Raw genomic sequence first — 23,758 nt, 5'->3', positions numbered from 1 at the left:
ATAGTGTAATGATTTCATCGCTGGACTCCCACGTAATTGACTGCAGTTCGGGTCTTGGCCCCCGTGGCTTAATATTCACACCAGGCACGTGTGCGTACATGCCCAAAATCCCAAGAGGAGAATGGAGAAGGGATTGCAGCATGGCCATCCCCCCAAGGGGGTGATTTCTCACTTTCTGTCTCTCTGTCTCTGTCTCTGTTGAGCACATGCACCCTGTAGCAAGTCTCCCTTTAAAAAAAAAAGTGGGGCCAATGGGCAGCATGGTGGTTAAGGTGCTGGGCTCCTATATGACCGACAGGTTGAGGCCCACACCTGGCAGCTTGCTTTCTCTCTCTACCCATCTGTTGAGCACCTGTGCCCTGTAACAAATTTTTAAAAATAAATTTCTTTTTAAAAAGTGTGTAAAACTCATTGCTCCTTTTCAGTTTTGTCCCAAGTCATACACATTTTTATGTGCTCACACACATACACAAAAATGTCTTATTTGGTGGTTTTCCTGTTTTTCTAGCTTCCTTGACTGGCAACCAGCCACTTAGTTACCTAACCTAAGAAAATTATCCCCACCATAATACAGAATGTCTATATGGTATGATTTTAATACTGTGTAAGTTAATACTGTATCATTTTATCTCCAATTGTTGCCAGTTCATTCCCGGATCTGCGTTCCCTGTTAAAATAGTACAGGCCTTTGTCTCTCGACTAGACGCATGAGACGACAGCTTCCTGCTATCCTTGCTTCTCTTCCCCTCTCCCAGTCTTGCCACTCTATGTTGTCACCAGTTCTCTCTTTTTAAAGAATTGGGTTGGTTTTTTTTTTATTTTTTTTTTGGAGAGGTTTTCACTATAGGGTGCGTGCACTCGCCAGACAGACAGAGAGAGACAGAAAGCGAGAAATCACCCCCCAATGGGGATGGCCACACCGCAATCCCTTCTCCTCCATTCTCCTCTTGGGATCTTGGGCACACATGCACACGTGCCCGGCGTGAGTTTTAAGCCACCAGGTCCGGGACGCAAACCGCGGTCGACTATGTGGGAGTCCAGCGACATAGCCATTACGCTAACTGCTGGTCCCTTTTTAAAGAATTGTTTTATTTAACTTTTTATTTTAATTTTGACCAGAGAGTGACCGAGGGTGGGGGTGAGAAAGCAAGCCACCAGGTCTTGGACTCCGAACCGTGGTTGGCCATGTGGGAGTCCAGCGCCCTTAACCACCACACCACCTGCCAGCCCCATTATCAGTTCTCCTTTCTGAAGCACAGACAAGATCACTGCACTTCACATAGAACAGACCTTCAGTTAATACCAGCTATTTCTGACTTAAAATTCCATAGGTTAGGGGCTGGCAGGTGGCGTGGTGGTTAAGGGCACTGGACTCCCACATGTCCAACTGTGGTTAGATCTGGCAGCTTGCTTTCTCACTTTCCCTCTTGCTCTATCTCTCTCTCGTCAAAATAAGTAAAACGTTAAATCTTTTTTTAAAAAAAAACTCTATAGATTACTATTGCCCACATTACAAAGTTCAGACTCCTAGCATAATAGACTTACACTGATCTGAACAGTCTGTCTGGACTTACCTTCTTGCCCGTCTTCCTCCTGGTACATCAGCTAGAGAGGTCTAGCAACCAGCCTGAATGTGTTCTCACCCTTGTTTGTGTGTAATACCGGTTGCTCTGTTTGCGTAATCCTGCTTTCCTGACAGTCCTAGTCATCTTTGAATGCCTAATTCAACCATCATGGCGTCAAAGCCCTTTCTAACGCTCTGGACAAAGTTTGGCCAGCAGGTGTCGTAGGGGTTACCTCGGTGGACTCTCACCTGACTGACCTTGGTTTGAGTCCCGGTGGGTTGATGCCCATGCTTGGTGTGTTTGTGTGCGTTCATGCCTAAGACCTTCGGAGGAGAGAGGACCACGAAGTGGCCATACCCCCTGGGAGGTGATGTCTCACTTCCCCTCCCTCTCACTGTCTGGTCCACACCCTAAGGCAAAAACCTCTACCAAAAAAAAAAAAATGGGGGGAAAAAAAAAAAAGCTGCCTAATCCATCCTTCTTTTCACTTTGTTCCTGTACTATGTGCACTGGGTTTGAGTCTGTCTTCCTATTTAGGTGACAGTCTCAAATACAAAGTATCTTACCTTCGGAGTTTGATACGATGACTGGCATTCATCCACTCACTGGATTAATCAAAGGAAAAGAGAAGGAGGTAAATACAGAGTCGCTGAGACATTGACCAGGTGGCCTAGTTCCCCATTTTCTGCTTCCCTTGCCCTTCTCGGCAAACCTGTGGCCTGTTGCAATAGTACTAATGAGATTATTCAAATAGAATGTGCGATAGTGTAATAATTAAGTGCAGTGATTTTAGAGCTGCACTTGACCCACGAACCCTAGAAAGTAAATTCTGATCTTCACCTTATTGTGCATTTGGTGATAAGAGTGCCACCCCCAAGGGAGGTGCCATGATTTCCATGTGGCATTTCACACGATGTTCTGCCACAGAGTAAATGGCCACTGGGATTAGAACAAGGACCAGCAAAGCTTCCTAACATCTTTTTCTAACAGCAGAAAGGCACGTGCCCCTGTAAATAGTTTCTTACAGAAGAAACCAATGAGGCTAGGGAACCAGCAGTTAGCATAATGGCTATGTCGCTGGACTCCCACGTAGTCGACCGTGGTTCGCTTCCTGGACCTGGTGGCTTAAAACTCACGCCGGGCGCGTGTGCTTGCGTGCCCAAGATCCCGAGAGGAGAATGGAGAAGGGATTGCGGCGTAGCCATTCCCCCTGGGGGGTGATTTCTCGCTTTCTGTCTCTATGTCTCTGTCTGGCGAGCACACGCGCCCTGTAGCGAAAAAAAAATTAAAATAAAAAAAAAAAGAAACCAATAAGGCTAAAACCTGATAGGAGGAGTCCCACCCACATTCCCCCAACATTGTCCACAGTAACGACCACATCCATTCATGAGCCGAAATGTACGTCTCAGAAAACTAAAGAGTAAGGTCATCCTGAATGACCTGTCTAGACCTACTATGAAGGGAAGCCCAGTGACCACGTGAGTACGGAGAGAAAGGACTCGTCACTGGTCCCAGGAAGTGACCCTGTCACAAAGCCAGGCTGACACCTTGTCCTCGGGGTGGGCCCTGAACGAGGGCGCCTGCGCAGTAGAGTCCAGCGCGGGTCTGACGCCTGCGCAGTAAGGGCGTGCTCGCGGCTCCCCAACCCGGTCCAGCGGCGCCAGTGCAGTCGGGAAAGACCGAGCAGACACAGCGCCTGCGCGATCCTGGCAAGGTGGCCGTGGCGGTAGCGGCGATGGAGCCAGGGGAGCCGCTGAACGAGCTAGTGTCTGCGGAGGGCCGGAACCGGAAGGCGGTGTTGTGCCAGCGCTGTGGCTCCCGGGTGCTGCAGCCGGGGACCGCGCTCTTCTCCCGCCGGCAGGTAGGGAGGCAGGTAGAGGCGGGGGACGCCGCACTGGTCCCGCAGGGGCCGCAGCGCTCAGCGTCCAAGCCCCGCAGCCGGCGCCCCACCTCGCGCGGTCCTCCGGCCCCGCCCCTGGGGCTCGGCTCCGCCCCCCAGGCCGCCCGGGTGGGGTCCAGCCCTGGATCCCTGAAGCCTCGTGCGGCGGAAGCTCCTTCCCCAGGATCGCGCGTCCGCAGGGCTATGAGGCTGTCTCCGCGAGCACGTGGAAGGGGTGCGCCCGCCGGTGCGCCTAGCTCTTCGCTCACCTGCGACGCCCCAGGTGTGCCTCAGTAGCCGAGGTGCTGGAGCTGCGATTCCTGTCGCACATCCAGCTCCCAGCCTGTCTCATTTTGACAGGCTCCTGTCTGGTTCGCAGAGACTCTCCGGAAACAACTTGGGTGCAGGGGACGTGGCAGAACTGCCCGCGCGACCTGCACTGGTTACCTTGGCCTTGGAACCCAGTTTCCAGGAATCATATTTCAGCTGTATTGGTTCTCTGAGCCCTGGAAATCAATTTGGGAAGAAAACCTATTTTTTTTTCTTCAAGTTAGGAGTTTTAGTACCCCCGTAGCATGATCATCCCAAGTGAAAAAGTTGAAAAAGGATTATTTCAGAAAATTTTTTACTTAAGTATAACATACCCACAGCAAAGTGCAAACTGTAATCTCATTCCAACCATGTGCATATCCTACAGCTGAAAATTATTTCTAAAAATATGCAGGTCGAGGCCAGCGGGTGGTGATGAAGGCAGCTGAATCCTACACGGTGACTGGAAGTTTGAATCTAGGTCAGGACTTAGGCCAGATGCATATGTGTGCCCAAAATCCGGGCAGGAGGGAGAAGTGGAGGAGAGAGTGCATGGGCCATCCCTATTGGGGGGGGGAGGTTCACTTTCCCTCTTTTTCTTGCCTCTTGAGCATAGGCATCCTCCAGCAATTTAAAAACAACAAAAAACTGAAGATCATTGTTTTATTTCGTGTGACTGAAATAGTATAATGTCCCGTATGGGAGCAAGAAGCACCTATTTTTTCAAAAGCAGAGTCCTTGTCATCAAAGAAGGGAAGAGAGGGGGCCAGGAAGTGGTGTAGTGGCTAAAGCTCTGGACTTGCACATGGTTGACCCAGTTCGAGTTCCAGACCCAGCAGCTTGAAACTCACACTGGGACATGTGCATGTGTGCCCAAAATCCTAAGAGGAGGATGGAGAAGGGATTGTGGTATGGCTGTTCTCCCTGAGGGGTGACTTCACTTGGTCTCTTTGGGGGTGTACATGCCCTATATCAAACTCTCTCTTTTTTTTTTTTTGAGAGGTTTTTGCTATAGGACGCGTGCGCTCACCACAAAGACAGAGAAAGAGCTAGAAAGTGAGAAATCACCGTGGGGGGCGGGGGATGGCCACGCTGCAATCCCTTCTCCATTCTCCTCTCTGGATCTTGGGCACACACGCACACGCACCCGGTGTGTGGATAAGCCACCAGGTCCGGGACTTGAACCGCAGTTGAATACATGGGACATGAGAGTCCAGTGACATAGCCATTACGCCAACTGCTGTTTCCCCAAACTCTCTTAAAAAAAAAAAAAAAAGGGAAAAGATCTGTTTTTTTCCTTGTTTTGTGAGTGTTTCGATGATTTTTGGTATAGAGATTTGCTGGAGTTCTCCCTTTTTTTACTCTCTCTCTCTCGTTTTTTTATTTTAATGATTTTTGCCAAAGATTGCATGCACTTACCTGAGAGACAGAGAGAGTGAAAGTGAGAAATCACCCCCCAGAGAGATGGCCATGCTGCAGTGTCCTCCATTATCCTCTTGGGATTTCAGGCACATATGCACCCAATGTGATTTTCAAGCTACAGGGTTGGGGACTCAAATCATGGTCGGCCATGTGGAAATCCAACACCTCCATGACCACATTACCTGCTGGCCCCTCTTTTGATTTTTTTAAGTTTTATTTATTTTATGAGTGAAAGAGACAGAGATACTGCACCCTGTCTCCTTGTGGTAATCCACTCCCAGCCTTAACCAGCTGGAATCATCAGTGCACTTTGCCCTCCACTGTATTCTTAGAGGACTCGGGCCCTGAACCAACAACCTTCCCTTGATGAGGTTGCCTCACAGGTTGTCTTTTACTGCTATGCCACTATCAGCCTCCTCCCTGTTCTCTTGATCAGACTTCAGGAATTGGGAGTAGAGTTCTCCACTTGTTTCACCGAGTTATGACATATGGAGTAGTGAAAAGGACATGGATCTTGAAATTAAAACATAAATCAAATTGAATCCTGACCTTATCATTCATTAGCGTAGGAAGAGCTATTTAATATCTGTGAGCTTCAGTTTGCTTGTTCTGTAAATGAAGATAATGTAGGGAAGAGCTTGTATAAAAGCCCTTGACCTGTGCTTAGTAGACAGTACATAATAGGAAGGGTCTTCAAAAAGTTCCTGGAGAGACCAGCAGTTGACATGGTGGTAAAGGCACTGGTCTCCGACAGGGCCGACTGCGGTTCAAGCCCCTCTACCCATCGGCCCAAGTCATTCTGGGTACTTGTGTGTGCTTGCCCAAGATCCCGAGAGGAGAATGGAGGAAAAGCGATTGTGTCATAGCCATCCCCCTTTGGGGGTGATTTCTCACTTTCCCTCTCTCTCCAGCAAGCACATGTGCCCATGGCAAACACCTAGGAAAAAACACTTTTGGGGATGGGGAGGTGACATGGTGGTTAAGGGTGGTGGACTCCCACATGCTCAACTGCAGTTCGAGTCCCAGACCTGGCAGGCTTTCTTTCTCTCTCTGTCCCTTTTTTGAAAGTATTTTTTAAAGTTTCTAAAAAAGTTTCTGGAAACAGAATTGTGAGCAACTATACATGGATTTAAAAAGGTTTTGTACCAGGACCAGCAGTTAGGCTAATGGCTATGTCACTGGACTCCCATGTAGTCGACCATGGTTCAAGTCCTGGACCCGGTGGCTTAAACTCATGCCAGGCACATGTGCGTGTGTGCCCAAGATCCCGAGAGGAGAATGGAGGAGAAGGGATTGCTGCATGTCCATCCCCCATGGAGGGTGATTTCTCACTTTCTGTCTCACTGTCTCTCTCTGTCTTCTTGGTGAGTGCACGCGCCCTATAGCAAAAACCTCTCCAAAAAAATTAATACTAATAATTCAGGACCAGCAGTTAGCATAATGGCTATGTTGCTGAACTCCCATGTAGCCAACTGTGGTTCGAGTCCTGGACCCAGTGGCTTAAAACTCACCCCTGGGGGGTGATTTCTCGCTTTCTGTCTCTGTCTCTCTGGTGAGCACATGTGCCCTCTAGCAAAAACCTCTCAAAATAAAAAAAGAAGAAAAGAAATAAAAAGAAACACAGGAAGGACTGGAGGCATCAGAGAAGCCACCCAACATCCTAATCTGTTACCAACAAGTCTCCTCTTTTCTCTCCTCATTCCAGAACGCCACTAGGGAGCCATGGAAAGTAGGGTGCAGTGCGGTGATGACGTGACTGGGCCACTCCAACTTTTATGTTCTTTATGTTCCCTTCCGCTGCAGCTTTTCCTTCCCTCCATGAGGAAGAAGCCGGCTCTGACTGATGGCAACAGCCCTGAGGGCGACCTCCTCCAGGAACACTGGCTGGTGGATGACATGTTCATCTTTGAGAACGTGGGCTTCACCAAGGACGTGGGCAACATCAAATTTCTAGTCTGCGCAGACTGTGAAATCGGACCAATTGGCTGGCATTGCCTCGATGACAAGAACAGCTTCTACGTGGCCTTGGAACGGGTTTCCCATGAGTAACTGAGGGAGGGCGTGCACTCCACCCCAACTATAAAAGCTACACCCCCAAGAGCTGGCATTTCTCTGGTATAACTGCTCTGCCGCCTTCTTCTCTGCTCTCGTAAATAGTGAGTTCCGACGTGTCCACGTGAACACGTGGGGGTTGGTCCTGCTTCCCAAAGGCCTCACGTGTATGCCCTTGCTTGGTTCACTTAGCATCGCAACATTTTTCAGCTCCCTTTGTCCCCATTTTGGGACACTGTAGGACCTCCACAAAGCTAGGCTCATTCTTAGCATTCTACCCAGGCTCGTTTTTACCTGGGGCTCATTGTTTTCTTGCACAAGAGAGGCAATATTCAGCCCGCAGCCACGATCACGTGACAAAAACACTCGCGTGCTGAGAGTTGAAACCCGCCTTTTTCTCTCTCTCAGGCAAGAAGGCACTCGAGTACCTGAGACTGACTTTGTTGTGAGGCCAACCTTGTTATCTACTTTAATGTATTGCTTCCCAAAGTAATGTTTACAAACAGTACTTAAACCACTAATCAGGAACACATTACTTTGGACATAGCCCTAATACCATGTTTGAGAGCCCATACAGTCAGGTTAATAGTGGTTTTATTGCCAAGATGAATATGGCCCCTATTCTCTTCAGTTTTTTGTTTGTTTTTCATTTACCAGAGAAGGAGAGGGAGAAAGCACCCCCAATGGAGCATAGTCATGCCGCAATCCCTTCTCCTATATCCCTCCATCCCCTCAGGATGTGTTTTTCAAGCTACCAAGTCCAGGATTCAAACTTCACAGTTGGCCATGTGGGACCCAACTCTCTTAATCACTAAGCCACGGGCAGACCCCCCTCTTCCCTTGAAATATTGATGTGGTTTCTTTGTATTAGCTTCTTGGCTATAGCTGGTATGTTGAGAATCAAATTTTCATTCCTACCTGGCCATCACCCCAAGGAAAATTATACCCCCCTGTTACTCAGGCTCTTTTGGATTCAGAGTAGAGAGTGTAAGTTTTCCAGTGATGGCCATTTGCCAAATCATACATGAGTAGAATTTTCTCTTCTGGACAGGCAGTGTGCGTGTGTGTTAAGTGGTATACTTGTCAGAGAGAGGAAGAGGAGAAAGCACCTCCCGTGGGGAATGGTCATGTTACAGTCCCTTCTCCATCTCTTCCTCCTTTCATGCCTGTTGTGTTTTCTGCAAACCACTGGGTCAGGGGCTTGAACTGTACAGTTGGCCATGTAATATCCAGCTCTTATAACCAACAAGCCACAGAGCCAGCCCAGGACAGACAACTTGACTCCTTTGTTCATAGGAAAGACTTCTTCAATGATGTCATTTCCTAAACCTACTAGGCATGGGCCTCACAGAGTTCTAGGTTGATATTAGCAACCTTATTTAAGCCTTCAACATAATTTCCAGTTATTCTGTCATTTCTCCTCTGAAATGACTTATCATCGTAGAAGACATCTATATAACCAGGTTTCAGGTATCCTGTCGTCCTTCAGGAGGCATAAAATGGAAAGGAAGACTGTAGACCTGAATACCCATCATCCCTTCCTTGTGTGTTTCCCCCTCCTTTCACTCCAAAATGTTTTAAGGGCTCCCCCACCAAAATGCAGCCTTTGGGCACAGTTTTTCAACCAATCTATTTTTTTTTTTCTTTTTTTGGAGAGGTTTTTGCTATAGGGTGCGTGCGCTTGCCAGACAGAGAGAGACAGAGAGATAGAAAGCAAGAAATCAACCCCCCCTCCGAGAGGATGGCCACGCCGCAATCCCTTCTTCTTCATTCTCCTCTCGGGATCTTGGGCATGCACGCACACGAGCCTAGCGTGAGTTTAAGCCACTGGGTCCAGGACTCGAACTGCGGTCAACTACGTGGGAGTCCAGCGACATAGCCATTTCACTAACTGCTGGTCCTGCAACCAACCTTTTCTTCTAGAAAGGTGGCTTCCTCCTCCAATCGGAGCATGAATGAGCTTCAGTAGGAAATGAGAGATCTGTATTTTCCAGACAAATAATCCAATGTCCATTATGGCATATGCAGAAAAAAAACCCCAGGGAATTGTCCTCTAAGGTCAGAGGGAACAAAACCAAGTAGATGCCTCTAAGGGGCATGCGGCCCTCACAAAGCAGAACTTAAGCTAAATGTTTTTTATAAATTAGCTTTAACATTTCTTTTTTAAATCACAGAGGTAGTCCATATTCATTGCAGATAAATTAGAAAATGGGTATAAAAGTTAAAAAAAAAACTTGCATTCTGATATACAGAGCTAGCTAGTGGCAATGTGGCATATATACTTCTCAGTGTTTTTCTATTTTATATATATATAAACAGGTATGTTTTTTTAAATGCAGATGAGATCTTACTGTGTTCTTTTATGATTTTAATTTAACAAAATAGGGTGATCATCTTTCCATGTGAGTCAGTAACTATCCATCTGTGTACACTGTTGTCACTATGTTGCTATACTATAATTTATTTAAATAAACCACTATTGGGTTGTCACAGTTTCTTGCAAACAGTGATATAATGTCCAACTTATAGTTAAGTCTGTATCCACATTCTTTTTTTTATTGGAGAGGTTTCGCTACAGGGCGCATGCGCTCGCCAGACAGAGAGAGACATAGAGACAGAAAGCGAGAAATCTCCCCCCAGAGGGGATGGGCACGCACGCACACGCGCCCGGCGTGAGTTTTAAGCCACCGGGTCCGGGACGCAAACCACGGTCGACTACGTGGGAATCCAGCGACATAGCCATTACTCTAACTGCTGGTTCCCTGTATCCACATTCTTAACGACTTCCTTAGTGCACATTATTAAACGTGGAATTGCAGGGTATGCACATTTTCAAGGCTTTGCTTTGTTGACACACATTCCTCAAAAAACCTATGCTATTTTACCCTCCTGAGCCCAATAAAAAAGAGCACTCATTTCTCCGAACGCTTCCTTACACTGGGTATTATCACAGAAAAACATGTTGCCATTGGAACAGGAGAAAAAGTAATGTCGTTTTATTTATCTTCTTTCTAATGATGTTTTTAATATACTTACTAGTCATTTGTATTTTCTTTTTTTAAGTTGCCAAACATTGTTTCCTCAGTAGCCAGGAATACTGAGTGGCTATTTTGCCTTTCCAGTTTGATTTGAAGGAAATAAAGGCACACCATTAAGCAGTGGAAATCAGATTCCTGCGTGTCCTTGGAGAGAATATATCATTTGAGAAAGCAGAGGAGAGTTGAAACCTGAACCTTAGGCTTTAGTTTGAGATTGGGCAACTAATTAACCGGTCATATCATGTCTGCCGTTGGCCAGGTGCGGCGCCCCACAGGCTGGGACCACAGGGGAGGTCCGGGTTCGATTCTCAGTCCAGGTGTGGTGCAGTGGAGCACACCGACAACACGAGGAGGCTGAGGCTTGCAGCTATCCTGCGCAAAATAGCAAGACCTCTAAATACAAGCTGGGCACAGTGGCACTTGTATGTAGGCTCAGCTGGGAGACTGTCAGAAATATGACAGCAAGACCCTGCTTTCTAAAACAAAAGGAAGAGATCAGCAGATGGTGTAATGATTACATCACTGGACTCCCATGTGGTCGACTGCAGTTCAAGTCCTGGACCAGAAGGCCTAAAACTCACTCTGGGTGCATGTGTATGTGTGTCCAAAATCCCAAGAGGAGAGTGGAGGAGAAAGGATTGTGGTGTGGCCATCCCCCCTGGGGGTGATTTCTCACTTTCTGGCTCCCTGGAGAGCACATGTGCCCCACAGCAAAAATCTCTAAAAGGGGGGGGGGAACACATCATCTCTTCATTCTCCTCATCTTAATACCTGAGATCAGTTGACTGCTTTTCACCAAAGGTAGCTACAGGTAGCCCAAAGTTGCTGTTGTGAGAACAGAAACCTATAGTTTCTACCAGGGAAAGTAGTTGATTTTTCCTGGGTCTTTTGGCAAACTATTTATTTATTTATTTTATTTATTTTTAAAATTTATTCATTTATTTTTAGTTTGACCAGAGTGAGAAAGAGGGAAAGTGAGAAAGCAAGCCACCAGGTCCAGGACTTGAACCGTGGTTGACCATGTGGGAATGTCCAGCACCTTAACCACCATGCCACCCACTGGTCCCATGTGGCTAACAATTTCTTTTTTTAATAAAATATTTTTAAATGTCATTTATTCATTTATTTATTTTAATTTGACCAGAAAGAGACACACAGAGGAAAAGTGAGAAAGCAAGCCACCAGGTCCAGGACTTGAACCATGATCGGCCATATGGGTGTGTCCAGCACCTTAGCCACCATACCACCTGCTGGTCCCCCCAATAGGGTTTTGACATTGCAATTCACCCCCAGCCTTCAGCCTTCAGATCATGGGTAAGCATGTGCCTGATAAATTCAAGAGGGTTTCTAAACTTGAACCCTGAACCTTCCCATGTGAGATTGCCTTGCAGAGTGTCATGTTTTACCTCTGTGTTGCCCTCTGGGCTACAGAGTTTTTGAGTTTAGACAGCTACATTCTAACATTGCATCACCAGCCTTCAATAGGATACAGCGTTTGGGTGGTTTTGCAAAGGGCCGTGACACAATGGATACCCACGTCTCAAAGGGTTCTCAAAGTACTCATGTGAATGTTCACCTACATACCTTCACCATACTCCCTACCCAGAAGAGTATGAGAGTTGGCGGCTTCATAAAACCCAAGACACGGCATCTCTTCATTCTCCTCACCTTAACACACATGAGATCAGTCGACTGGGTTGCAAGGGTTGAGATCAAAGAACATTTTTCAGGATTTGAAGTTAACTTTTGCACCCTTGAACTTTTAAATGTCTCTGAGTCACCTGAACAAGCATTTTGTTTCAAAATATTTCAGGACAGTTCTGAAATGATGTAGCTAGAGTCTTGCGAAAAAATGGATGCAGGAATTTAGGGGGCAGTTGATCTGATGTCACACTGGCCAGTGACACAGTAACTTTGAGTCCTCCTGAGTTCTTCTTTTTTGTAAAAATAATGATTTATTTACCTTTATTTATTTATTTAAATTTGACCAGAGAGGGACAGAGCGAGCAAGAAAAAAGTGAGAAAGGAAACCACCAAGTCCAGGATTTGAACTGCGGTCAGCCATGGGGAGCCTAGCACCCCTAACCACCATGCCACCTGCTGGCCCCGAGTCCTGAGTTCGGTCAACAGGAAGTCATTAAGTGCTAAGAGGCTGTGTTTTGTAGGCTAGGCTCACATGGAAGGCCTGGGTTCAATTCCTGGTCCAAGCTAAAGACAATGCAGTGTTGTGCGCCTGGAATCCCAGAGACTCAGGGAGGCAGGGTAACGCAGCACGGTGAGGGCTTTTTGTTTGTTTGTTTTTGAGAGGTTTTTGCTGTATGGCGCGTACGCTCGCCAGACAGACAGAGACAGAGACAGAAAGCGAGAAATCACCCCCCAGTGGAGATGGCCACACCGCAATCCCTTCTCCTCTTGGCCTCTTGGGAACCCACGCACACGCGCCTGGCGTGAGTTTTAACCCCCCGGGGCCGGGACCCGAACCACGGTCGACTACGTGGGAGTCCAGTGACATAGCCATTACGGCTAACTGCTGGTCCCAAGGCCTTATTTTTAAAAAAGAAAGATGACAGCCACAGATTTCTGTTGGCAGTTCATGTCTCCAGGCCCTATTTGCACAAGCAAGCCCTATGCAGCCCGTGTGAAGTGAGCACCAACGGGAGGTGGTAGACTGGTAGATGCTTTGGGTTCCTCTGGAATGTGCGCAAGTATTAGGGATACTCATGATGTGTGTGTGTGTGTGTGGGGGGGTGTCCAACCATCTGATAAAACCAAACATCAGTGAACCCTCCCACACACACACCGAATTAGGAAAGGGCTTATTTGTTAGGCTTAGGTATCTAGAAGCACAGCCTCATCTCAGCTAACAGCTTGGGAGACGGACAACGTGTGCGTGCCCTTTCGCCTGGACTAGCAGATGATCACAAGAAACACACGAGCACTGCCCCAAACGCTGTCTGATCACATTGCTCTTCTGCTTGAAAGCCCTCAATAGTCCCCCACAGACCGCAGAAAATCACGTGCACCCTCAACAGTCTAGTATTCAAGGTCCCGCCCTGCTTTTCCTTCCCCCCAGGTCCGCAACCGTACTCTTGGCCAGCCCGAAATCGGAGTCACCTGAACTGGAGCAACTGGCTTAGGGAAATGGGAAGGACGTTTCAGCGAGCAGCACCTGCACTGTTCTCGCCCACACCTGCCGGCCCGCGATCCTCGCGCCAGCTGCATTTTGTCCAGCCTTTGAAGCTCCCAGCACCTGGTTCTCATCACAGCATCTTTCCTTCACTGGCCGAGGGTTGCTGAGCTAGTCCGCGCCATCCTGCACGGTTTACGCACTTTTCGAGCCAGGTCCGTGGTGTTACCGATGTAAAGTCGTACAAAAACAGGACGAAGGAATTCCCTCGATTCTACTTCTCAGACCCAGCGCCCACTCCAACCGGAAGAGGGTCGAGCCGGCGGAGAGGACACGGACCCGGGAGACTTTGCTTCCCTTCGGCTTTACAAACTGCCCAATGACGGGCTACGGCGGGGACAGTTTATAAGCTGAGGCCAATAGCGGAGAGTGGGATGGGTCTTGACTGGGGCCTGGCCCAGTGAGAGGCGCGCAGGGAAGAGCCCTGTCCGGCGATGGTCCAATGGGAGCCGCGCAGGGAGGCAAGGCCACGGCAGGGCGGGGATATATAAACCCGAGGTAGTGGCCTGCTTTGGGATTCGTGGTGTCGCCGGGGACTCGTAGCGCGTCTGCAGGGAACGACCGTCTGTCTACACGGTGCACCTGAGGAGCAGCCATGGTGAGGGGTGCTGCGGCGGGAAGGGGCGGGGGTGCCTGGGGAGGGGGCGTCGTAAGGGCCAACTGCGCGGGAAGGAGGGATGCCCTGGCAGTCCTGGGTATCGGGGCTATGGGTGGGCTGCTCTGGGATGCCAGGGATGTTTGGGGGTCACGACAGAGTGAACTGTGCAGAAAGCCTGGGGAGTCCAAGTGCTGCTATGCCACGTTCCTTCTCTATGGTAGGGCGCGATCGAGGAAGTTTGAGCGCTCCCAGAGCGCTGCGGACTGGACAGACTGGAGACGGGTAGACCCGGCGCGCGCGCGGGGCCGGCAAACGAGAGCTTGCTCGGGTGGTTCGTGCGGTGCGGCCGGACTCCCAGCGCGCCTTGGAATCCGGAGGAGTCCTAGGAGTCGCCCCATACTTCTCCCGCCGGGGTCTGGGACAAAGAGATCCCAACCTCCAGCTGCAGTCCCCGCCTCCGAATGGCAAAAGCTAACAGGTTTCTCCAGCTCCGTCTCCTAAAGCCTTCGTCTTGGGCGCCGGGTTCTGGCTAGAGATCAGAGACCGAGGCCTTCTGGTCCACAACCGTCCATGGGTTGCTGACAGCTCCTCGCGCCTGTATAAGAATGTCTTTTATTCCTTTTCTCTACTCTTTCGGTGCCCAGGGACGTGTCTCTGAGTTAAAACTGGGGACTCAGGGTGTACACAGATTCTGGACCCCACAGGAATCTTTTGATCCCCATCTCTTTCCTGAGCACCCCACCACCACCACAAGACTCTGAGCCCTTCTTGCAGAACCCCCCGCACCCCCGAAACTTGCCTGCTGTCCTCCTCCAAGGTCCCTTCTGCATCTGGGAGCTGCTTGGCTCTTTTAAATGGATTCCCTAGACTATGGTGAGGTGAAGGGCAAGAAGATGGGAGGGAGGGTCTCTCCATGAGTTACCTGGGTAAGAAGAGTAGGGGAGCAGTTTCTGGCCTCTGTGACCCTTGAGTTACGGTGGGCACTTGCTTGGACTACCTCGTCCATGCTGTAGCTGGGAGGACAGGTGTCTAGGAGGGGTGCGTGTTCCCCAATAAAGGGGAGGTTGCAGGTGATTTGGCAAGGCTGGCTCCAACTCCAGAGCTGCTTCCTTGGTTCATCCGCCATCCTGAACTTGGGCTTCTGCCCTTCCCAGGTGTGGAGAAGACACAGCCGCTGCCCTGGGAGACCGCTTCGCTCCGAGGCCCCAGGGCTCTAGCTGGGACCCTCCTGAGAGCCTGTTTTGCAATACCAGACTCAGCTGAGGAGGCTCCATGCAGTGGGATTCAGCTGCTTGCTTTTGACTTCCTCTGGGTCCTACCCCAAAGGACCGAGGCAGAGTCACTTCTTCCTCTGCCCTGAGTAGATAAAGGAAAATGAGGACTTGGAGGTTGTTCTGCTTAAAATGTGGGAGGGCAGGGCCAGCGAGGTGGCATGGTGGTCAAGGTGTGGGACCCCACATGGCTAACTGCACCATTTGAGTCTTGGACCTGGTGGCATGAAAAACAAAGAGTGCATGTGCGTGTGTGCCCAGAACCCTGAGAGGAGAATGGAGAAGGGATTGCCCCTGGCCCTCCTCCCTGGGAAGAGATTTCTGGCTCTCTCCCTCCCTCCCTTCCTCCCTGCCCTCTCCCCATGAGTGCACTTACCCCATAGCAAAAGTATTAAAAGAAAGGGGGGGAGCAGGTGGCATCGTGGTTGAGGTGTTACACTCCCACATGGCCAACTGCGGTTTGAGTCCCCAACCTGGTGGCTTGCTTTCTCACTTTCCCTATCTCTCTGATCATATTAAAGGAAAAAAAAAAATCTTTTTTTAAAAAGTGGGAAGGCCTGGAAAGAAAACCCAATCTTTAGGGTTTCAGGCTAGGTAAGACATTGCTAGGCTTCAGCTTTTGGGGAAGAAAGACAAAGGGTGCTCCTGGGAAGGTTTTCCAAGCCCCACCGCCCTGCCCAGGTGCCACTCAGGGCATCACTCTGCTCTCCCCACAGCGTGAGTGCATCTCCATCCACGTGGGCCAGGCTGGAGTGCAGATGGGCAATGCCTGCTGGGAGCTCTACTGCCTGGAACACGGCATCCAGCCCAACGGCACCATGCCCAGCGACAAGGCTCTGGGCAGCAGCGACGACTCCTTCAACACTTTCTTCAGTGAGACCGGGGCTGGCAAACACGTGCCCCGTGCTGTCTTTGTGGACCTGGAACCTGCTGTCATAGGTGAGTCCTCTCCCTCAGCCTATCATTTTTTGCCAGCCCCAGAGTCACTGGAGAGCTCTGCTTAGGAGAAAAACACTTGGAATGTAGGCAGTCCCCTGCCAAGAACAACACCAGAGTCTGAAGTCCGTGACTTTGTCTAGACGGTCTTCAGGAGGGAGCCTGGGGGCCTCCTGTGCTGGGGGAAAAAGATTCGTTGCACAGCTCTGCTCAGAAACTGCCAGATGTTTGAGTCAGGTAGGACCTGGAGTGAAGACTGCAGAGAGAAGTGGATATAAAAGCAGAAATTGGAAGCTTCCTTCTCCCACCCTTGGCCTCTCCAGGATAGCACTGTTGCAGGTGCTGGGAGCTGAGAACATTCACAACAGCCACCTGCTCAGCTGTGACTGAACCGTCCCGATGGGATGTGGGCCTGCGTGAACTTGGCTGTCACTGGCCTCCGGGGGCTGCCGTTTCCTTCCTTCTGCATCTGGGTCTCCTCAGTTCCCCGTTTCATGAACATTGTATGGCCGCCTCTTTCTGGAGATAATATTTTGACATTAAACTGTGGGCTGGGTTGTCTGCATTTCTCTATATTCTTACCCCAGTCAAAAATGAAGTGAGGTTCTCCTGAAAACCCCTGATTCCTCATCAAGCAAAATGAAGTGGCTATGATCAGAAGGAAGGGGCCTGCCAATGGCCTGGTGGTTAAGGCAGCTGGATCCCACATGGCTGACTGCACAGTTTGAGTCTCAGACCTGGCAGCTTGAAAAAAACATGCAGGGTGCAGGTACATGTTTATCCAAAATCCCAAAAGCAGTGAGAAGTGGAGGAGAAGGAATGGCAGCATGACTGTGCCCGATGGGAGGTATGGGTTGTCCGAAAAACCATGATGTATTTTTCTATGCAAAAATGCGTCACACCTTTTCCTACGACTCACTCCTACTTTCTCACTCTGCCCCTCCTTCTGTCTCTGGTGAGCACATGCATCCTCTAGTAGAAATTTTTCAAATTACTTATTTAATTTCATTTGTTACTACTATTATTTTTTTTTTTTATTTGACCAGAGAGAAAGGTAAAGCGAGAAAGCAAGCCACCAGGTCTGGGACTCAAACCATGGTCTACCATGTGGGAATCTGACACCTCTAACCACCATGCCACCTGCTGGCCACTTCTCTGGTAGAAATGTAAGAGAGAAAGAAAAGATACTCCCTGACATTCCCCTTCATGGGCCCAGGTAGGACCGGGCTGCAGAGTGGAGTTCTGGGATGTCGTGTGCCCCTCCCTCATTATTGTGCAATTACACTAATGGGGGCTTAGCAGCACAACTTCTAGTCCCTCCTGTCCTGTCGAGGAATGAGATCAGCCTCTTACCTTTGCCCTCTTTCTTGCCCTCAAGATGGGGTAAGAACTGGCATTTATAGACAGCTCTTCCACCCCGAGCAGCTGATATCTGGCAAGGAAGATGCTGCCAACAACTATGCCCGTGGCCACTACACTGTGGGGAAGGAGATCATCGACCTGGTGCTGGAGCGAGTCCGAAAACTGGTGAGCAGCACCAGGTGCTCTGGCACCTACAGGAGGTCATTGCCTGCTTAGCCTGCCCCCCTGACCCCGGAGGCTGAACAGGTGTGGGAAGAAAGGGAAACCACAGCCTGTGGCTGACAGTGTCTTCCTCTGCCTGTCTGTCTGCTCGCTACCCCTAGGGGGAGCTCTGTCCTGGGTTGAACACGGGCTGGAAGCCAGAATAACCTGTTCTGTCCTGAGTTGGTGGCTCTGGCTTCTGTCTTTCTGGTTCCTCACCTTGCCAGCTCTGGTTTTGGAATCTAAGTCGTCTTTGAACTTTGATCTATCTCAACCGCAGCTCAGCTTGTTCTTAAACTCTGAGTCCCCTGGTTAGTTCTTAACCTCCTCTCCACTTTACCCATCCCCTGTCCAAGGCACTGAGCCAGGAGCGAGGCCGCTTTGGCACTGGTGCCCTAGAGAAATTTTCTAGACGGTCTGTGCTCAGAAGAGACTGGGGACTTGGCAGTGACCCACAGGATGGGCTTACGTGCTCCCCTTCTCCAGAATGTAAACAAAGCACCCTCCAAGGTTGGACCTTTCTTACACGGTCACCACTGTGTGTGTGGTGGCGGGAGGTGAGGCTTCTCTGGCCCGAGGACCAGCTAGGTCCGATTCATCTAGGGGACATGTTAAACTGCAGATCCCTGGGCTCCAGGCTGAGGTGCACGTTCCAGGCAATGCCACCACCACTCCCACTCCCCTGCAAGTAGGTGGCAAAGCTGAGTGGACCAGCTCTCTGGCTGCAAATCCTCTATCCCACCTCATCCTCTCTCCCCCACCTCACCCCTGCCCCCCCTACAGCACTGCCTTTCTCTTTTCTGGATCGCCTGTCTCCCAAGAATGCCAAGCCTTTCGTAGGAATTCTCTTCTTGCCTCTCTAGACTCGAAGCAAAGAACGTGAAGAAACTTTCTGGGATGATGGAAATTTCTCATCTTGGTTGGTGTAATTATATAGCGTACATGCCTATCAAATCACTCACTGTACTTACGATGCTTACACTCAGTGATAATTTATACTTGAGTCTCTTTTTAAAATAAGAAATGAGGGAATAGCAGATGGCATAATGGTTACATTGCTGGACTCGCACGTAGTCAACCAGTGTTTGAGGCCTGGACATGATGGCTTAAAGCTCATGTCAGGCATGTGTGCATGCGTGGCCAAAATCCTGAGGAGAATGGAGGAGAGGGGATTCCAATATGGCCTTCCTCCTGGGGGATGATTTCTCACTTTGTTTCTCTGTCTCTCTGATGAGTGCATGTGCCCGATAGCAAAAATATCTCTTTAGAAAGAGAGAGAGAAGGAGAGAGAGACAGAAGGAGAGAGAGACAGAAAGAAAGAAATGCTGGGGTGCCAACAGGTGGTATAGTGTTTAAGGCACTGGTCTCCCACATGGCTGACTGTAGTTCGGGTCCCGGACCTGGCAGCTTGCTTTCTCACTCTCTTTTACTTTCTCCCTCCCTTTTTCTCTCTGGTGAGTGCATGTGCTCTATGGCAAACTTAAAAACAATAATAAATAAAATCATTCTTTAAAAAAAAAAAGTGGATGCTGGACCAGCCCACAGGGTGATCGTTAAGGTTGCTGGATTCCACATGGTTGACAGGAGGGAGAGATGGAGAAGCCTGACCATTCTTCACTGGAGGGAGGTGCTTTCTCACTTTCCCTCTGTCTCTTTCTGGTGAACACATGCATCCTCCAACAATATTTTTAAAAAGAGAGAAGTAAATGCAATTGTGGTTAAGAATAGCTTCCTAGGCAGAGAAGGGCTCCCTTGAGAGCAGAGGGCTGGGCAGGCTCCTGTCCTCTGTGTCCCTAACAGTGTTGTCTCTGTCTCTAGACAGACCAGTGCACCGGGCTCCAGGGCTTCCTCATCTTCCACAGCTTTGGGGGCGGGACTGGCTCTGGCTTCAGCTCCCTGCTCATGGAGCGGCTTTCTGTCGACTACGGCAAGAAGTCCAAGTTGGAGTTTGCTATCTACCCGGCCCCCCAAGTGTCCACAGCAGTCGTGGAGCCGTACAACTCCATCCTGACCACACACACCACGCTGGAGCACTCGGACTGTGCCTTCATGGTGGACAACGAGGCCATCTACGACATCTGCCGCCGTAACCTGGACATTGAGCGCCCGACCTACACCAACCTCAACCGGCTCATCGGCCAGATCGTGTCCTCCATCACTGCCTCCCTGCGCTTTGACGGCGCCCTCAATGTGGACCTCACGGAGTTCCAGACCAACCTGGTGCCCTACCCCCGCATCCACTTTCCCCTGGTGACCTACTCGCCCATCGTCTCTGCCGAGAAGGCCTACCATGAGCAGCTGACCGTGGCGGAGATCACCAACGCCTGCTTCGAACCCTCCAATCAGATGGTCAAGTGTGACCCTCGCCACGGCAAGTACATGGCCTGCTGCATGCTGTACCGCGGCGACGTGGTGCCCAAGGATGTGAACGCCGCCATTGCCACCATCAAGACCAAGCGCACCATCCAGTTTGTGGACTGGTGTCCCACGGGTTTCAAGGCAAGTTGGGGATAAAGGGAGGGAGTGGCTCGTGGCCTGTGTCCCTCCTGGGAGAGAGATTCCTATAGAGCTGCAGGCATGAAAAGCAAACCTGCTGCGGGTGGAGGGAAGAGGACAGTAGCTTCAGAGACTGTCTTGAGCTTGACGGTTCTCAGCTGGTCTAGAAGCCTGGCCTTTGAACCATAGCCAGGGTGGATTCTACTGGAAAGATTGCTTTTTTAAAAAGCAAAGTATTGGTATCATGGCACTTGGCCTGGCAAATAGGCATTCCTGAGGCACACCAGTAGAGGGGAATACCTCATTCACGTGTGCCAGGGACATGGCCACGTGATCTGGCTCCTGCTCGGAAGGGAATGCTTTATGGAAGTGCAGATTGTGGCGGAAATGTGGGTCAGAAGGCTAGAAGGCCCGTGGCGTCCGCATCCACAAGTGTAGTTCTTTCGCAGTGATAAAGGACTCCCAGCCCCACCCTGTTACCAGTTCACATTCCCAGGGTGCTGAAGACCGGTGACCTACTTTAAGTTTTATGGGTTTTGCCCTAGAGCAGGACTCTAGGAAGATTAAAGGTGACAGCTGTGGTATTAGCAAAGATCTAAGCTTTCCTACCTAGTGACATTGCCATGACGTAGCCGTGTCAAGAAGGGGAGCAGAGACTGCTGGCTGTAGGGATGAAAGCTGCCGGTGTTGAAGAGTGGTCCTGTAGCCCAACTCCAAGTCGGGGGCAGGAATCTGCCTCCTTGTTAGGAAAATGAAACACCACCTATGCCATGTATTTCTACGTGCTGCACAGACATGGTTCCAGTTGGTTAAATTTAGATCCAACTGGAGATCTTCACAAAGATTTATATTACACTATATTTTGATTTAACACCTTTTTTGCTTTGCTGGCCCACTTAAACTCACTTATATTGTCATATAACACCAATCTGTGTTTTGTTTTTTTTTTTAATTGCCACCGTGTGTGCACACCGGAGGAGCACACACCCCCCTGCAATGGGATGTGGTCACACTGCCATCCTTTTTCCTTCACTTCATCCCATCAGGATTTGGGGCATACATGAACACGGGCCTGGCATGTTTTTCAAGCTGCGGGGGCTGAGGTTTGAACCACAGCTGGCTGTGTGGGATCTGTCTCCCTTAACAGCTAAGCTATGGATTTGGCCCTATTTGGGGTGAGGGGTGTTTTCCGTTGACAGAGGGTGCGTGTGCTTATGAGAGAGACCGATACAGGGCTTGTCATGCCGCAGTCCTTCTTCCTCTGTTCCTTCATCCTATCAGAGCTTTGGACACACATGCACACATGCCTAGTGTGTTTTTCAAGCCCCAGAAGTTGGGATTCAAGCCATATTTGGCCACGTGGGATCCAGCTCCCTATGCAGGGCTTAACTGCTTCAAGGGGCCGACCTTGAAGGGACTAGTCTCACTGCCCTGGAGAGTCCTCACCTTCTCAAGGGCACAGAACTTGTCTGTGTCCTTGTCGTGAGGTAGCTCCTTGTCCATCTCCATGTTTCTTTTCTTTCTTTTTTATTTTTTAAGAATTATTTTATTTAACTTTATTTATTATAATTTGAGTAGAGATGGACAGCGTGAGAGAGAGAAAGCAAGCCACCAGGTCCAGGACTTGAACTGCAGTCGCCCATGTGGGAGTCCAGCGCCCTTAACCACCACACCACCTGCTGGCCTCCCCGCATTTCTTACACATTGGCAAATGTCAAATGCCAAGAGCTGCCCCCTCCCCAGTTATGGGACTCTTTGTACAGAGCACAGAGCGAGGTGCTTGTACTGCTTGTGTCTCCTAGGTTGGCATCAACTACCAGCCCCCCACAGTGGTGCCTGGGGGCGACCTGGCCAAGGTGCAGCGGGCGGTCTGCATGCTGAGCAACACCACGGCCATTGCCGAGGCCTGGGCGCGCCTTGACCACAAGTTTGACCTGATGTATGCCAAGCGGGCATTTGTGCACTGGTACGTGGGCGAGGGCATGGAGGAAGGGGAGTTCTCGGAGGCCCGAGAGGACCTGGCTGCCCTGGAGAACGATTATGAAGAAGTGGGCACAGAGTCCCTGGACGGCGAGGATGAGAGCGAGGAGTTCTAGGGGACCCAGGCACCCACAGTGCACCTCTGGCACCCAAGTTGTGTATCTCATCCAACTGTTTCCCCAACCCTTACAAATACAATGTCTCAAGCAACATGGAACCCCATGATGTGGATTTCTATCCAGGCGGTGGGCCTTCCCTAACTTTCCCATCTCCCCTTGCCATCCTCAGTTAAGGTGGGGTTGGCAACACCAACCTCTGTAGACCTTCCTGACAAACAGCTGCCTCTCAGCACTTGGGCAGTGGTGCTTTGGCTTCATATGGGTCCCTGTGTACCTCCTGTCCCTGGCTCACCCCAAGGAGAGGTAAGTCTTAAAGAGGTTCCAGTTCAAGCTTCTAAAAGTTTATATTTATTTATTTTTTAAATTGAGCATTTTCCACCTATCCTTCCTCCACTTGGCCAACAGAGGGCAGTAGAAGTCGAATTCACAGACTGATCTGCAGCAGCCATCTTGCATTAGGCTTCTACCCTTGCAAAGGCACAGGGTCCAGGAAGCAGAATTCTAAAGAGGTCGTTAGCCTGGGGCTACCAGCATGAATAATTTTTTAAAAATTATTTATTTAACTTTATGTATTCATTTCTTTTTAATTCGACTAGACACATACACAGAGAGATTGAGAGAGAGAAAAAGTGAGAAAGCAAACCACCAGGTCTGGGACTTGAACCATGGTCAGCCATGTAGGAGTGTCCAGCACCTTAACCACCACGCCACCCTCTGGTCCCCCCTAAATAATTTTTTAAAGTGCCTGTGAGTGTTTTAGGTAAGAGATCTGTACCTTTTCTTCTCAAAGGAGTTTCCTCATTGGGGAAGTTAAGAACTATGTTTTAGGGGCCAGTGATATCTGGGCCTCTGTATTCTTAGAGACCTAGTAGTAGCTAAGGGCAAAACAGAAGATCTGTGCTCTCTGAAAACCAGGCGTCTCCTTGCGGCTGGGCTCTGTTCCTGGCAAGACCACCAAGCAGAGCCCAGCCCCCACTGGAAGGGAGGGCCCATACTTTTAGCCCAGATCTGCCCACTTGACGTTTGGACACTCAGTTCCAGCATGCGACTCAGGGTGTATCTGCCTTTTCCAAAACATCGGCAAGCTTTGGAACTGCTTGGAACCGTGGCCTTGCTGTGGGCTCAGGGCACTAGCTGGCAGTTACCTTAGGCATCTGGGAACCTTGCCTGGTTGGTCTCTGGGAGGGGTTTGCTGAGAAGATGGCATCCTGGAGCCCTGGGCCTAGGCCACACAGTTGGACCACGGGGCTGTGTGTATCTAGAAGGGGCTGTGCACACCCATGTGGTGGCTAGTCCCCTGGCACTGGGTCTTGTCTTCGTTTCCCCATCATCCTCTGTCATCA

The 23,758-nt window shown here is 49.8% G+C and overlaps 2 protein-coding genes across 3 annotated transcripts; both read left to right on the top strand.

The window, feature by feature from the left end:
- The first annotated feature begins 3,140 nt into the window (after positions 1–3,140).
- Positions 3,141–7,275, top strand: RABIF (RAB interacting factor). The gene is made up of 2 exons (XM_006159159.3): positions 3,141–3,426; positions 6,979–7,275. The coding sequence occupies exons 1-2, from the start codon at positions 3,301–3,303 to the stop codon at positions 7,222–7,224; spliced, it is 372 nt and encodes a 123-aa protein (XP_006159221.1). The 5' UTR covers positions 3,141–3,300; the 3' UTR covers positions 7,225–7,275.
- A 6,176-nt stretch (positions 7,276–13,451) lies between these two features.
- LOC102470651 (tubulin alpha-8 chain) lies at positions 13,452–22,537 on the top strand. Of its 2 annotated transcripts, XM_006159158.3 has the most exons (5): positions 13,452–14,050; positions 16,038–16,260; positions 17,636–17,784; positions 19,639–20,319; positions 22,119–22,537. In XM_006159158.3, exons 1-5 carry the CDS (start codon positions 14,048–14,050, stop codon positions 22,410–22,412), a joined length of 1,350 nt encoding a protein of 449 aa, XP_006159220.1. In that variant the 5' UTR covers positions 13,452–14,047; the 3' UTR covers positions 22,413–22,537. The 2 variants fall into 2 exon arrangements, with proteins under 2 accessions (XP_006159220.1, XP_027631809.1); XM_027776008.1 differs by lacking the exons at positions 13,452–14,050; positions 17,636–17,784 and having other exon boundaries at positions 16,175–16,260.
- Positions 22,538–23,758: the final 1,221 nt, after the last annotated feature.

Source organism: Tupaia chinensis, unplaced genomic scaffold (genome assembly GCF_000334495.1).
Source record: "Tupaia chinensis unplaced genomic scaffold, TupChi_1.0 Scaffold000627_1, whole genome shotgun sequence".
In the NCBI taxonomy this organism is placed as follows: Eukaryota; Metazoa; Chordata; class Mammalia; order Scandentia; family Tupaiidae; genus Tupaia; species Tupaia belangeri.
This window is presented reverse-complemented; position numbering and strand designations above follow the sequence as displayed.